Genomic DNA, 16,011 nt, shown 5'->3' on the forward strand with positions numbered 1-16,011 from the left:
CAACGCAGTAGCTGTTAGTCTACAGAATCGTCTTCATTTTCTGTTCTGAAGTGCCTTTGAGAACATTATTGAACTCTCTATAATCAGAAATTACAGTAGAATCTGATATATGTTCAAAAACCCTCCTAATATAGGCACTATAGACACAAAAGAGACAAAAACATGCTGTTGGGTTTGCATTGCTGTTGCATTACTATCTTTTCTTTTTGAGTAATTAAAGTAAGTAAGTAAAGCATTATGCAGCCAGTATCCAGATAAGGTTGTGAAACAGTTAACACACACAGGGGATGAAATGTCTAGCCCAAACCCAAGTAAGCATCTGATTCATTTAATTGAGGATGCAAATGTATACAAATGAACCCGACCTTCAGTTGGTCTCCATTTTTTGAGTGGTGGTGGGTAAGTTCCTCAATTATTCACTAGAGGGCATTATAGGCTTTCAGTTCATTGAACTGATGAAAGTAAGTCTTGTTTGGGTGGACAATGAAGGGTGAGGAGAGATCCACTAATTTATATTACAGATACCCAGAAATTATATTTTTTTGTGCACTGCTAATAGGTTATGGTTATGTATCACGAATCTTGAATTTTTTTTGCCATAGAAATGAACAAACACTGTACAAACATCTGTCTTTCTCTCTCTGCAGATGTGTGTAACAGTACTGATTTGCCGGAGCTTGAGATCATCAGCTTATTGGAGGAACAGCTGCCGGTCTACAAGCTGAGGGCCGACACCATCTTTGCCTACGAGCAAGATGATTGGCTGCACACCCCGCTGGTGGAACCCGATGCCGCCCTCGACCTGACCACTGAACAGATAGAGGAGACCCTCAAGTACTTCTGTAAGTTCATCGCATACTGTTGTCTAAGATGAGTCTATATAGAAATTCAGTGTCCAGTTTTCTTATGAATATGATGATGATTGTTGAAGAATTTTACTTTCTAATACAGAAATGTAATTCTGTTAAAGCAAAAAGGATTTAATCGTAATTTGGTCCCACATCAGACAAACAAAGACAACTTGTCCTGCTTTGTATTACTGGCCCTTCTTAAATGGGCATCAGACACTAGAGACAGAAAATGAGTTTTCTGGATTTAGACTTTAGGAAACTGTTACTAAAGAGTGACAATGAGGATTTAAGATTCAGAGGTGACAGATTTAATTTTACTGACCTTGAGCGACTAGGAATCAGAGAGAGAGATGACCATCTGCCTGTAAGAGTACAGGCGCGACAGCTGGCCATGGTTGCTACAACAAACATATCTGATGGGTCTGTCTCTCTCTGGCTGTCTGTTAGTTGACGTTTTGCTTCCTCTAGCACTCTCCCTCTGTAGTGCACGTGTCTTCTCTTGTCTTATCTCACTAAGTGCTGCCCTGTGGTTAACATCTATGCCAGCTGTAAACCACATACACCCTCTTGTACAAAATTAATAAACACACGGGCTGACGTAAAACACGTGCACCCACTGCACACGGCAAACCGAGGGAACGTTAAGTGGGTTTCTTTACCATCAATAATTCAGTTGTAATTCATGTCGGCTTGATATGTGACTCAGGGTAAAAAAGACGCTTCTAAAAATAGATCAAGCGTCTTATAAATAGGCTTACGCAAGAACTGTAACTTCACCTTGATGACCTGTGCCAGCGTGGTCACTTTGGTCGTGACATTCATCACAGACCGACAGGCTAAGAGGAAACGACAAGGTCATGTTACATAACGGACAGTATGAGGTGGTCTGTAAGAGCTGTTTATTATCAGCTGTATTTTCCACGCATTTTTTTTTTTTTTTCATTTTCACAGTTATCCTCGATTCGACCGGAGGCATGTTGCTCCTCATTATTGCCTCAAACAGATGGCCAGGTATTGACACCCTGAGGGTCCTGAATGAGCAGGGATGGTCATTTAATCCTGCTCATAAAGCTTTGTTTCACTGGAGCTGTATTGAGATCTAGGGATATTTTCTCTATGATAAAATACCACATAATAACCACCTTAAAACAACATTTTTTATGAACCTTCTTGTCCTGTCCAACATTCATCTCTACCTGTCCAGCAGATATCAGCTCCTGTTTGTTAAATGATTTAATGGCAATCTGAATTAACGGTCTTCCACTGCCCGCTGTTACATCACCCACGTGGTTATGGATGTATTTAATAACCTGTTTCATGAGAAGGACATGTTGGAGGAGGAGATGATGACACGGAGGCAACTGACCAATAGGGAGCAACTTCATGTTGTGATGACATCACACCCACATGTCTCGCTAAACAGAGAAGACGTGTTGTCTGATTGATGGATGTTCCCACAGCTCTTCTAGCAATTATGCAGCTGGTGTATTAGTGTTGACAACTACATGAAAAATATCAATTAATGCACAGTCAATATGGATGAAGAGTCATAAACAGATTTTAAGTTATTATTATTTTTTTTAACTAGAAATAGATTCTATACGTATGTGATACACAGATGTTACCAGTGTAGCCTTTTTTATAGACAACTGTTTTCATACTGACAGTATTTTTTCTTCTTATAGTATCATTTCATCTTTTTTTGGTATAGCAAATGCTAACATGCCCAAAGATTTAACAATATTTTTGAGTGTTTATTTCTATTTATCAAAATCTAGATATGTAATTATATAATGATTATTCTTTATATGAGGGCTTCATGGTAATGGGGAAAAAAATTATATTGCAATAACTGTCATTATTTTCTGCGATATGAATAAAATCCCAAATTTCCACCAGAAACCTTTAATGATTATCATTATTCATCGTATTCATTAGATGCTGCAGTCTTAACATCTAAATTGAAAGCTGAAACACACACACATACACAAAAAAACCCATCTAAAATGTAAAAGCAGAGTTAATTTTCCTTACATGACATTACACATACTGTGCTGTGACTAATGGACATTCACAAATTACAAAGTCGGTGTTGAAACAATATATTGTGCAGCTCTAGTATATATGTAGTCATCCTATACAGTACGAAGAAATGATGAAATGTAACTGAATCTGTGGTCCGGGGCTGATGCAACCTCACTGCATTACACAAGTAAAATCTGGAGCCGTTATGTGACCCCCTCTAGCTTGTTAACATTGAATTGTGTATAAGTCACTTAATTAGCAGTAGAATTATTGAGCATCAGTTTGTCAGTCTGCCATTAGCCTGTTAGCTATTGGTCATGGCCTAGCTTCCCTCTGCAAACATTAAAATATATTGAGCTCTATCTCTCCATAATATGCATCCTAGCCGTCTCTGTTAGCACTTTCAAGCTGCTTGATATTGGATTTTGCTCGTATTGTCATTGAACGTGACCTTATTTAGCATTTTCCTTTTGCTCCGATGACACAACATGTTTCGGTCTGCCATGCACTGTGCATGTGCTTATTTCATCACACCCCACCTAAATCGACCAATCCTCGAATACCCTCAGCGTTCATTCATTATGGGGTTTGCCACGCCACCCTTGCCAACGCTGCACTGCTTTCCTGCTAGCAGCTTTTGCATGCTGCTCAGCCTCTGAGTCTGAGCCTGTTACTATAGAAACCACACAGAAGGACAAAGTAGAGGAGAGGAGGGAGAGATGCTTACATCAAGTGGAGGGTGGGAGTAAGCCAGTGATGCTGCTCCCTCTGATTGGCTGCAGGAATCCTTTAACCCCGCCCACCCCCACTGTGTCATGATTATCATCATTTCTGCTGCAAAACTCGTGACTGCTGCTGCTGCTGGCTCTCTCTCACTCTCTGTATCTCTGTTTATTGAGTCATTGTCAGAGATGCTGTGGTCCATGTGCAGAGCTAGAGCTGTGACTGAGTAAGGCTTGCTCAACAGGAGAAGACTTTGGTTATAATATGATCTCAGGAAGACTGGACCACACTGGCAGGGGCACAGGAGATAAATTGACGGGAAGCTTTAAATGGACGGAGACATGAGAGGTTAGAATCTGGCACGTTTGCTGAAGCTTTGGAGTGACTAATGCAAACTGATGGACAGAAAACAAAGAGGACAAGAACAGAGGGATGGCACAGATTGATGAAGATGGCAGGTTCCAACTGACGCTGAACCCGTTAAGAATTAACGATGGAGAAAAGGGACAATACTGACAATGTTTTTCTTTTTTGCTGACAACTGATGATGCCAGTAACGGTTCATTGAGATGACAGGCAGAAACGGCACCACAACAAATATGGAGCGTAACACGCTGACAGTTTGCTGCTAATGAGTGCAGGACAGAAAGGACATATGATGAGAATGGGCAGCCTGTCATCAATAACAACCGTGCGCCAGCTGGTAACTGCTAAACATGCTGGGATAGCAGAACTGGACTGACCTAACGGACACTATCTGTAACTAGTTTGTCTCTAAGCATGCTGGGACGCTGGAAACAATACAACTGTGAGTCAGAGCAGTGAGGATGAATAGACGAGGCCTTGCCAGAGGCCAGAGGTTTGTCAAGGCAGACTACTACGAACTGGATTGGTACTATGAAGAGTGTACTGATGGTAAGACAACAGGCTGCTAGAGTTTGATGTAGTGATGCCTACGACTAGTAGTATCAACTAAGGGCACTGATTTTACTGGTTATGTAGAGACAGGTAAGATATTTAGAGTACTGTCTTTTTAACTGAATTGTGGGAGACACAGAAAAACAAACGGAAGGAATTGCTTTGGTGTAGCTGTTGTTGTACACTATAAAATGACAGTAATAAAAGAAGACACAAGCTGTCTAGAAACTACACTGACATAACAAGCAAACTGTTGTCTGCACAGTGCCATCGATCCAGATCCCAACTTTTGTATAATGTAGCTATGAAGAAGCTGATTCCAATTTGCACCTCAAGACTGGGTGACCTCGCAGTCATGATCCATAATCTAAATCTGCAAGCTTTTTTTCTCAATTTTGAAGTTCCTCATCTGCCACACCACTAGCTGTAGCTCATGTTGCATTATTTACAACACATCACCCAAAGAAGAGCCATGTGAAGTAATTTGTCCAATCAGCACAGCAATCTCTTTATCTCTACATTTCTGCAATCTTACTACATCACTCAATTGTAAAGTTGTAGCGTGGATCTGCCCGTCAATGAGGTTATATAAAGTTTAGAAACAGATGTAAGAGGGCATTATACTCGGCAGTCTCTGCCATTTACCTTGAAAGTAGATTGTGGATGTCTTCTAGATCAATCATGATCTGAGTTCATAAATGTAAGACATGCTTCGCATATGTGTTGTAACACTGTTTTGTAACTGGTGGCGAGGCTTTATAATGTCTCCTGTTCTGACACACACACTCTGAGGTTAAAGGACAGAGAGGTAGTAGCAGTAGCTTTATTGGCCAATATTCAACAAGGTGGGTGAATAAGTTGACATTCCACCCCATCAGTATAATAGAACAAGTGGATAATAAGATGAAAATACCTTTATTATCCCCCAACTAATCCCATAGTGGAGTCAGTTTAAACTGATTTCTTTTAGTCATAGACAACCCAGAGAATGTGACCTTGTGGGATAGCATTGGCAATATGAGAAAATATGATGGCAGATGTTCCAGGTAGCACTAACACACAACATTAAAGCTGTGGCTGCAGGATACCATAGATGTTGTAACAGGTGCTCTGGCAGCTGAGTCAGTGTGGCTTTTAAAAAAAGCCAAAGCGGAGTAGCTTATGTGACTAGCTGTATGTGTGCTAAAAAAAGGGGGAGAGACTCACTCAAATGAGTTTGTTGAGAGAAAGTGATTTTGCCATTTTAGTAGGATTTGAGACTGACTAAAGCAAAGCAAAAAAGGAGGAACAAATAACTAATGAATTTTAAAAAATGGCTGCGAAGCTCAAAAATGTCCCTTTGATCACAGTCTGGTGCAGTGATGTGCAATTATGTAACAGCAGTGTACCCCAGTTTCTTACGACAGCTTGGTGTGTTGTCTCACTGTAGCTACAGTATGAAACCTAATCAACCTACACATTGATCCACACACACACAGCCGAGACATGATGGTGCCTGCTCCTGTGACATGTGTGACTAACGGCAGGTTAGAGCAGGTGCTGGTTTTTTCCCAGCCTGTTGGCACTGCCTCTGGCTCTGTCTCCCTTCTCTGTCTCTACATTTTTCGACCATCATCTTGTAAGGCAGCTTCTTTTTTGTGTGTATGACATCAGTACATTTTGGGATAAAATGAGCCATGAGTTTAATGTGAAGGTCTGCTCCATAAAGGGAGAAAATATCATCCATCAATGTGGTTGTTATGTGCACTATGCTGTGCGTTTGGTTCAGGGATGCTCTGTCGAAGGTCTTACATAACAGTTTGAGACGCCTCAGCACCTCCCAAATGTGAGCTGTGCAGCTTAAAACGTCTGCAGTGTTCTTGAGCTGAGGCAGCTAACCCAGGTTTGATATCCTGCTATACAACAATTGTGCTTGATGCTGTAATGATCAAATAACCAAATGAGAGCGGAGGTGAAGTTTCTTTGATAAATCTTCTGGTGGAGTGTAGAGGCAGAAATAGAATTCAGCTGGTTTGGTGTTATTCTGAGAGATGCAAGGGAGGGATGTGGAAGTAGGTTGGCTTATATTTAGCCCAATGATTTCCATGCTGCTCTCAGGCACCCTGGTCGATAGCAGCCTGCCAAATGTGCTTTGGCTCTTTCAAAAGCCTTCAAAACAAATGGCTGCACGGATGGAGGACAACCAGGACAGAGGGCTGGGGGAAAGGGGATGAATGGATATGTTGTGTGATAGGATAGTTAAAGGATCAAAAAAGATGAAAGCATTTAAGTGAGGGAAAATTGATTCTTAAATGCATCATGATTCTCTCTTTAAAGATTTAAAAATAAATAAAGTTTAATGTTCTGGATGTGAACGTGTGTGTTGTGTTTACGCTCTAAGCTAGGCTACGTCTTGAGGTTTGGTGAGGATGGCTGAGCGTGAGCAAAGATCATGGAAGTAAATGTATCTGTTTATTTTAAATTCTGGATAATTACAAGTATGTAGATAGTAGTTCCCCCCTGTTGGTAATGTTGCTACAGTTTCTGTGGAAAATGGTGAAATCCAAGAGGCTTGAAGGACAAAAGAAGAGAGATGTGGAGCCTTGAGCGAGAGCAGACAATTGTCGTTTTAGCCAGGTGGATTTCTACAACAGCGTGCAACATGCAACCGTTGCAATGTTTGTAAAAAATCCCTTGCCTTAACTACTGCGAAAAGCACACCAACAGAGAATGACCAACCAACCCAGATGAAAAGACAGAAGGGTGTGTGAAAGGGAAAGTGGAAAAACAAGTGGAGTGTAAAGAGTGAATGTGACCAGAAAAGCAATGGGAGAAGGAGAAAGAAGCACTGAGTGGTGTTTGTCCAGGACTCCTTTGTTGCCTGCAGCACTGCATCCATAGGACCATTGAGTGGAGTTACTCAAGCATGCAGAACGGTCCTGAGCTGGCATCAGTTTTCTCCACCAATTACAGTAATTATAACACTTGAGCAGTGTCTAATGAGCAGAACATTAGCCGCTTCGGCCCATATTCGTTTATGAAAGAATCGGGTGTTGCGGGTCTCGTGACATTGACTACCGTACAGTATAGACAGGTAGTTCCTATATGTCTTCATGAATAGAAAAGTCTGGAAAGCATGATGGTATGTTCTGGTGTGAATTTCTCAAAACTAGGAACAGCATTCTTCATACACCACTAAATACTGTACTGAATAATGTACATGGTCCAGCACCCAGTGGCTTTTTTGAGCCGTGTCAGTGATCTCCTGTTGATGTGTAACCACTTGGCCTCAACTGCCCCATTTGAATGATGTGATAAAGGTTATAATCTACAAGGAAGTCTTTGACACTGAATGGTTAACTAAAGTGGAATAACAAACAAAACATGCTGCAGGGTGAAAATACTCGTTTTATTTACAGTATGTACCTTTTACAAACACTCAACTCTCCTGTTGTGTCCATTTTCCAGGAACTCCTGTTGAACGTGCTGCACAGTCTGATCAGCTTGACCCAGTTCTGTCTTTTCTTGTGCCTAAAGTTGACACTAACAGTGCCAGTTTTCAAAGCAGTAGTTTGAAAAAAGCTTTTCCTGTATTTAAAATAGTTTGCATTGGAATTGGAGCTTAATAAGTATTTTAGGATCTGAGGAAACAAAAGTCAAGATTCCCTTCACTGCAGTTCACCTAATAATAAATCACTGAACTTTACTCCTCTTGTTTGATCTGGATCGGCCCAGTGGTTAGCTCAGTGGATTCCAAACTTTGGCCCTGTTGTTCTTCCATCATCCGCTTGCTGTACGTCTCCACTTTAGGAATGAAGTGAATGTAGAAGATGATATCAGCATTTTTATCATAGCTCTCACCTTGTTTGTGCTGTTCATAGAGAACACAGGGTGTACAGTCACTTTTTATGGCTGTAGTTGTACTAAGAGGTGAGAGTATAGTGTCTCTATAACAGCATGAGCTGGAGCCCTCCAACTCATCTCACTCCAGTCAATGTTTATGTAAACATTACAGCCCTACTGAGATATTGGTTTGCCGATATTATTGACTGATATTGGCCTGGCATAGATAACATCTTTGTTGTCTAGAATGTGCCAATATTAATAATTTTTTACTGGAATATAAAGCAGAACAGATACTTGGGGTGAGTTATAATTATTCAATTTCAAATGAAGTGAACTGTTTTCAGGGCAGTCATTTAACTGTATGTATCTTTTTCACTGTATGTACCGTATAAAGGGTTTCACTGTGACTGGCCCCACCCTGGAAACAGGTGCAGCTCTGTTATTGTTCCCTCTGCCCTGTTGTCACCATAGAGGCCGGACAGGACTGTACCAAGTTACTGTCACTTGAGGGGAGCTGTGAAAATGACTCACTTTCATTGGATTTCAAGCCTACCTGAGAAACGGGTGTCTCTCTCAGCTCTGATTTGATCCTGTTGGTGCCATCCTGAACTTTCTCAACTTTTTATAAATGGATAGTAAGTTGAGAGGTGGAGGATCACAGGGATAAAAAAAAAAGACAGATTATTTTAAATACACTCATCTGTTGTGTTAAAACTATTTTAACCTAGTTTAATGACTTTAAACAGCTTGTGGACAGCCTCCCTTATAAGTGTCTGTCTGTGTGTGTCTACCCCCCTGTCTGTGGTAAAGTAGAGTAGGCCGTTCACTGTCCAGTCACAGAGGAGACGGGGAGGAGTCAGGTTATCTGGTTGAGCTACCACCGGGGACAAATGATACACACACTTTCAGAAACTCCCATGGCAGACATTATTATTTTCTCAACAGATATACACACACAGACTTTGACACTCACGTACAATGGAGTGTTCAGAGAGACAGACTATACACTCTGACTATCCTCTTCGAACAAACACGTTGCTAGACTTTCATACAGAGGCACACACAGATCAGGAATTGATCCGTAGTTTAAAGCACACAGTACTGATAGGAGCCATGGCGTTGCACCTGCAGGCTTTGTGGTTTAGCTGTTAGCCTCAGTGCCAGAGTGGAGGATGGCACTGCTCACAGCTGCTGGCACCAAGGACGAACTGGAGCACTCCAACCAGACAGAGGAGGATGACGAATGTGTTTGTCTACCCAGTCATGGAAGTACGATGCTGGAGGGAGAAGGAGAAGGAGAAGAAGAAGGAGAGGAGGAAGAGGAATTTGTCTGTCTTCCCAGTCATGGAAGCACAGAGCAGGAGGAGGAAGAAGAGATGGATGAAGTGCAACAAGTTCTGTGTGAAGGTAGTCTGTGGTCCTCTATGCTCTTCTTCTGGGCTCTAGGTAGTCTGTGCGCTAGCTTGCTCAGTTCTTTGGATCTTTGTTCATATTTAATTCATTAGTTTGTTGATTATTGGATATTTTGTGTAACATTTTCAAGGGCATATTGTCACCTGTTGGCTGTGGCGTTGTTGTAGTGTATCTGCTCTGTGCACATCATCTGTCTGCTGAGTTGACAAGTTCAAATATGGGCTTGGCTCTTTATCCAAGCTGTCATTTTAGTGTTGTTTAAAGTGCGAGCATGCCACTTTATATTCGCACAAAGATTCATACTGGATATTTACGTTTCTAGCTTGTGTTTGATTACTTAGGGAAGTGTTTCAGGGTTGAATAACCATTCAGAATTTCTTCTCTGAAGTGGTTCCAAAGACAGAGACGGGCTGATGATGACACAGAACTTCATACATTTTGAGAGATGTGCACATAAACTAAAGTTACTGTATCATGCAGGTACAACGGAGAATTCCTCTGTGATCTGACTCCTAAAAGTGAGTTTTTATTACGAAATATGCATGAAGAGAAGAGAAATTAAGTGCATGCAGTTCAGATTGATATCAACCTAGATATCAAGTCCAATAAGGAAATGATACTCAGTCCTACGCCCTTAGATTATATTACATCGTACCACACAGGCTTTGTTTGGGGTATTGATTTGAACAACAAGGACGCCACTCTCTCTGTTGTCTTGGCATTTGTTGCAGTTGAACCTGTGTGTTGTCTGTTACTCAGTAGCAACACGGGGGCTGACGGAGCCAGAACTCCAGACTTCAGGCTCCATCAGCTCCCCTGCTGCAAAGCAGACAGACAGAAAACCAGAAGTCTGCTAATAGGTTCTTACTGAGCTTTAATGACATTTCAATTCAGAACTCTGAGCGGCCAAACTTATCTACAAAGGGAGGTTTTAACATTATGTCTGTTGTGAGGAAGGGAGAGCAAGCAAGTCCGTCTGTCTTAAGTTACCTGCTGTCTGTACAAAACACCAAGAGAACATCCTGATCGCCTTCCAGTATTAAGTTACACCTCTTATCCAGGTTACAGTTATTTTCTCTGACCTGTGTTTTCACCTTTTCCTTCACCACACATTTCTGACCAAAGTGGATTAATAAAGTAAATCACTAAGAGCCTGACCTCATTGATAGAGCAGGAAGTCCTGCTATTCCTTGATCAATGACGTCAACTAATTGCTGGAATTTTTTGTACTGCAGATAAGAGGCAGTTTGCATCGGGTCATAGCTATGCTATTGTTTTATTAAAACTGATATGATGTGTTTCAGTAACTCTGCTTCCTTCTAAGCTTGGATACTATCTCTATATAGCAACAACAGGTAGAAGACTATTGTCTCTCTATTGGTATATGAGCTTCCATTAGTTGTACCCAATTATTAATCCAACTTGGGTGGGGCGTTACCATGGAAACAAACTAACATGTTCTTCAATAGGAAGCACACACACACAGAGCGCATGACAGGTAAACTGGCTGCACCCTGTGCTATCAAGTGTACAATCACATTGTAGGCCAGATAGCAAATATATACGTAACGTGATATAAGTGATGCATTTTGTGTGTGTGTGTGCCTGCATACACACATCTTTCTTGGTTATTATTATGCTGATTTGTTCCCTCTGTGCCTTAACAACACACCCAGGAGAGAAGTTTTTCCAGCGTGTGTGAATTTTGTATTTTTTTTTTTACTAGCTTATTTTTATTGCATGCTAATATCTGCGTGTCTTTAATGTGAGCCTGTGTATCACATTCATATCAGACAGATTTTTATTATCATCTAAATGTTTAAAGTTGGAAACAACCCAAAAGGCTTTTATGATCAAACTGCCTGAATTATGACTATTGCGCAGTTTGTTTTGAGCCATGTCAGTATCTTAGCTTTATGGTTGGCAGTGTCAGTCAGTCCACCACTTTGGTCCAGAAGACATCAACAACTACTGGATGGATTGTAGTTCGTTCAGTCTAAAGTGAATTGTCATGACAACAACTAGGTTTATGGCCAAATACCTGCAAAACTTAGAGGTGTTCGTGCAATTGAGCAAATGTTTGTATACTAACAAGCTAAACTAAGATGGAGAACATGTTAAACATTGTATTGCTGCAAAGCAGCATGATAGCGTGACCATGTTAGCATGCTGACATTAGTACTTTTTAGCTCAAAGTACTGCTGTTCCTCAGTGTAGCCTCAAAGATCCATTCAGCATGACTCTAGATGTTTAGTGTAGACTCACGTTCAAGTAGATTTTTTTTACGCATCATGTCTTTGCAATCCAGAGTTGTCGGGTTGTTGTCACGTGATGGGTTCATAAAGGAAAACTATTGAAATTCTACACCACCTTGGAAGTCTGGGGAAAAAAATTAACTACAAACAAGTTGAGGTGGCCTTATTTGATCCGACAAACTACCTCTGTGAAGCTGCTCAGTGTCATGCACGCTCATTCAACCTTGAAAGAGAAAAGAGCAACTTGTTTAATAATGGATGTTAATGATGGGAAATATCCTTAACTAAAGTGCAGCCAGCTGAGGCCTTAGTTGTGTCTTTGTTTCCAGCTGCCGCGCGCTGCCTGTGTTGTATGAGGACATGGAAATATGTAGTTTGCATTGGCAAGCTCTGTTTTGCATTCTGGGAGGCCTCTGAATGAGCACTGTTGTCTGTATTCCTCCTAACCTGCCCCGAGTGAAATCTGATTTCTGTGGAAAGTGAAATAATTAAACTGCTCCGTGTTGTAATGTTTTGCATCATATTATCTGGCAGTTCCCCTGGCATTACACCTCCACACAGTACCACGTCACCTTCTCTCTCCAGCTGACAGTGTTAAAAGTGACTAATAAGACTGTTAAAAAATAAACACCTTCACTCAGTGGTGATATCCACACCAAGTTATTTTATCTACATTGAAGTGTAACACGCTCAAATTGAGCAACAAATCAAGAACCACAATGAAACTCAATGATGGAAACCAGTAACTCTTAATGAGCAGAGAAAATAGCATTGTTTGTGTCAGAATGCCCCTCATGGCTGTTTTGCCCACACACAGGGTCATACTGTAAAGTCAAATGTGTTGTAATCCGTCAACAAGCCTCTGTTTGAATTTTGACCTCTGAGTAAATAATACTAGTCTCGACTACAAGCTGATTAATTGAATTCAGAGTTTGGTGTGCCAGTGACAGGAGTTGATAATGAACCTGCGCTCATGTAACTGGGTTGTTCCCCTCTTATTATGTCTCCTTTCAATATCTTATCTTTTTTGGATGACTAGGCAGGAAGGTTTTTGAATAGGTGGGTTGGCATCAGGTGTTGTATGTGGGTGTGAACTTCTTAGGAATTTGATTCATGAAATCCAACACGTAGCAGCTTTGTGTGTTCAAAACACTGAGAGTCTTGTATAATCTTGAGATGGATCATCTGGAATTATATTTTTAACAAATATTGATACTCTTTAAATTATGTTGCAGCTGAGATGTATCCCCTGAATTTAGTTACCTACAGACATTACAAATTACAGAAGTCTGAGCATGAAACACATTGTAAGCTCTTGCAACATATTCTCAGCCATCTATAGTCGAAAGCTCACCAAAATATATTTTGGATATCTTGATATGGCAAAAGTGTTGTGTTTTCCTGGTTTTAAAGGCTGCATTGACGTGATGTCATTTTCTGAACTTAGCAGACTGTTCTACTTGTTCTAATAGTTGCATTTGCCCACTTAGTCATTATATCAACATAACTGATGATTATTTGTCAGGAATCTCATTGTGTTCATATTTTGTGAAAGTATGAATAGCCATTCTTACGACAATGTTGCAATATCGATACTGAGGGATTTGGTCTAAAAATATTGTCATATTAGATTTTGTCACCCAGTCCTCGCATTTATGAAGTACTTTTGATTTCAAAATTTTAACACATACCGTATATCGTGTATCACAATACAGTCTAAAAGTATTGCCACATCACTTTCAGGCCATATTACCCAGCTCCTGCGATTTATAATTGAGCGCATGGACTGTTATCTTCACTCTAGGATTAAATATTGAGACTTAAAGACTCTTTCTTTCTATCTTTGTTTCCGTGCAGTACTGTGTGCTGACAGAGTGGGCCAGATGACGAAGACCTACAGTGACATTGATGCCGTCACTCGACTACTTGAAGAGGTAAGATCGTGACGAGTAAAATCAGCTAAAGTAGAAAAAACACAAAGGACCACAGTACATACTCAAAGTGCTAAGAGGCACTTTGGTCAAATGGTATTATGTGGTCTGACTGTATAAACAGAGGTTGTTTCATGACGTTTGATGGAACCACATCATAAAACGTATTATGCAGCTGATATTCAAATATAAGTCATCCACCACATCAGATCAGCCAGCTCTCTCCAAGCATGAATACAAAAACTGTGAAGATAGAACGCTGCCATTCATTGTTAATGAATCATTAAACTTAACAGCCAGCCAGCCGTCCAATTCTTGATTAATGATGGTGTAAAAAAATATCACACCATTAACAAACAGACCGGATAACTGTTGCATATGAGACATCATTGTGCTGACCTCCATTTCTGTGAAGATGTTACTTCCTTTGGTTGACAATTCATCAGTATTCTCTTTAGAGTTCACACTAAGCTGAACCGCCTGGTCTAAATACAGTACAGTGGACTATGTGTTGCCTACATGCATCCACGTTTTCCTTCCTTGTTGTTTAAAATGTGCCTCTGCTGCATAGAGGAGGACAAATTAGCACTTAACATGCTAAAGGAATAGTTCAACAGTTTGGGAACAATGCTTACTTGCTTTCTTGCACAGGGTGATGGAAAGAGCTATACTACTCCCATATCTGTCTGTTAAATATAAGGTTGGAGTCAGAAGCCAGTTAGCTTAGCATAAAGACCAGGGGAAACTGCTAGCCTGGCTCTTTCCTTGGGCAAGAGTGGTATCAATCTTATCTTCTCAACTCACGACAAGAAAGCAAATAAGGGTATAATTATTTTAACATCTGTCATGCTTCAGCTGTTTGCTGTTAAAAGACTAAAAAAACCCTTTGTGTCTGTGCAGAAAGAGCGTGACCTGGAGTTAGCAGCACGCATCGGACAGTCACTGCTGAAGAAAAACAAAACCCTCAGTGAGAGGAACGAACTGCTGGAGGAGCAAGTAGAGCACATACGAGAGGAGGTACACAATGATTGTGTGTGTGTGTGTGTGTGTGTGTGTGTGTGTGTGTGTGTGTGTGTGTGTGTGTGTGTGTGTGTGTGTGTGTGTGTGTGTGTGTGTGTGTGTGTGTGTGTGTGTGTGTGTGTGTGTGTGTGTGTGTGTGCGTGTGCATGTGTGTGTGTGTTGATTAAATGTGACAGTGTTTGGAAGATATCTTTATAAATAAAGTACATATGTCATTGTCATCTTTATAGGACCATACTGGTGGATGGGTTTGTCTCAGAATGTGCAAAGTCATTGTTATTGTCTCCATCCTCTTTAACTCTTCCCTTTTCTACATGTAGGTTTCTCAGCTGCGTCATGACTTGTCCATGAAAGATGAGCTGTTACAGTTCTATACCAGCGCTGCTGAGGAGAGTGAAGGGGAGTCGACCACCTCCACACCGTAAGTCTCCTTTCATTCACCTCCTCTCCTCATCTTCATCACCTCTTCTCCCATTCTAGTTGAAAATTATGCAGTGCAGTTTTATACTGGAGCTGATAATGAAATCTCCTTTCCTTATAAAAAAACAATCTTTTCATTGCTCTTTTAATGAATTTCTATTTCTAGTATTTGTAAAGTGTGACAGAGTAGTAGACTAATAATATATTTCACACTGTGTCATAGCATAGTAATGGCTGATTGATTGACCTACTGATGGACAAGTTTCTCTAATGTGTGTGTTTACAGTGTGCGTCCCACTGAAACCAGTGTATCAACACCCACTTTTTTCCCCTTGGACTCCTTGCAGAAGAAACTCAAAGATCTTGAGGAAGAAAACAAATCGTTGCGATTTGAGGTACACACACACATACACACACACACACACATGCACATAAGCCAACATACACATACAATATTTTTACAGTCAATGTAGCATGTAAATATTTTATCCAAAAAGGATTAAAAACCCATGTTATAGTTAGAAATGTTAAAGTTCTAACAGAGAATAAGGATCTAAATCTAATTTGTCGCATTTATATATTAGTTTATTTATATGAGACAGTGCTCATTAATCAACACTGATATTAACA

General features: G+C 40.6%; 1 protein-coding gene across 5 annotated transcripts in view; it reads left to right on the plus strand.

The window, feature by feature from the left end:
- trak1a (trafficking protein, kinesin binding 1a) overlaps window positions 1-16,011 on the plus strand; it is a 37,970-nt gene that overhangs the window by 9,377 nt on the left and 12,582 nt on the right. For 2 of the 5 annotated variants that reach the window (XM_084358213.1, XM_084358211.1), the window contains exons 2-6: window positions 648-842; window positions 13,868-13,944; window positions 14,842-14,958; window positions 15,282-15,382; window positions 15,668-15,776. In XM_084358213.1, coding sequence (XP_084214339.1) covers window positions 13,894-13,944; window positions 14,842-14,958; window positions 15,282-15,382; window positions 15,668-15,776 — 378 coding nt within the window. In that variant the 5' untranslated portion in view covers window positions 648-842; window positions 13,868-13,893. Of the gene's footprint in view, window positions 1-647; window positions 843-3,716; window positions 4,515-9,320; window positions 9,750-13,867; window positions 13,945-14,841; window positions 14,959-15,281; window positions 15,383-15,667; window positions 15,777-16,011 lie in introns of those variants that run through there. The other 3 variants (XM_084358210.1, XM_084358214.1, XM_084358212.1) reach the window with 2 other exon arrangements.

Source organism: Pagrus pagrus, assembly GCF_965226575.1.
Source record: "Pagrus pagrus genome assembly, chromosome: 7".
Classification (NCBI taxonomy): Eukaryota; Metazoa; Chordata; class Actinopteri; order Spariformes; family Sparidae; genus Pagrus; species Pagrus pagrus.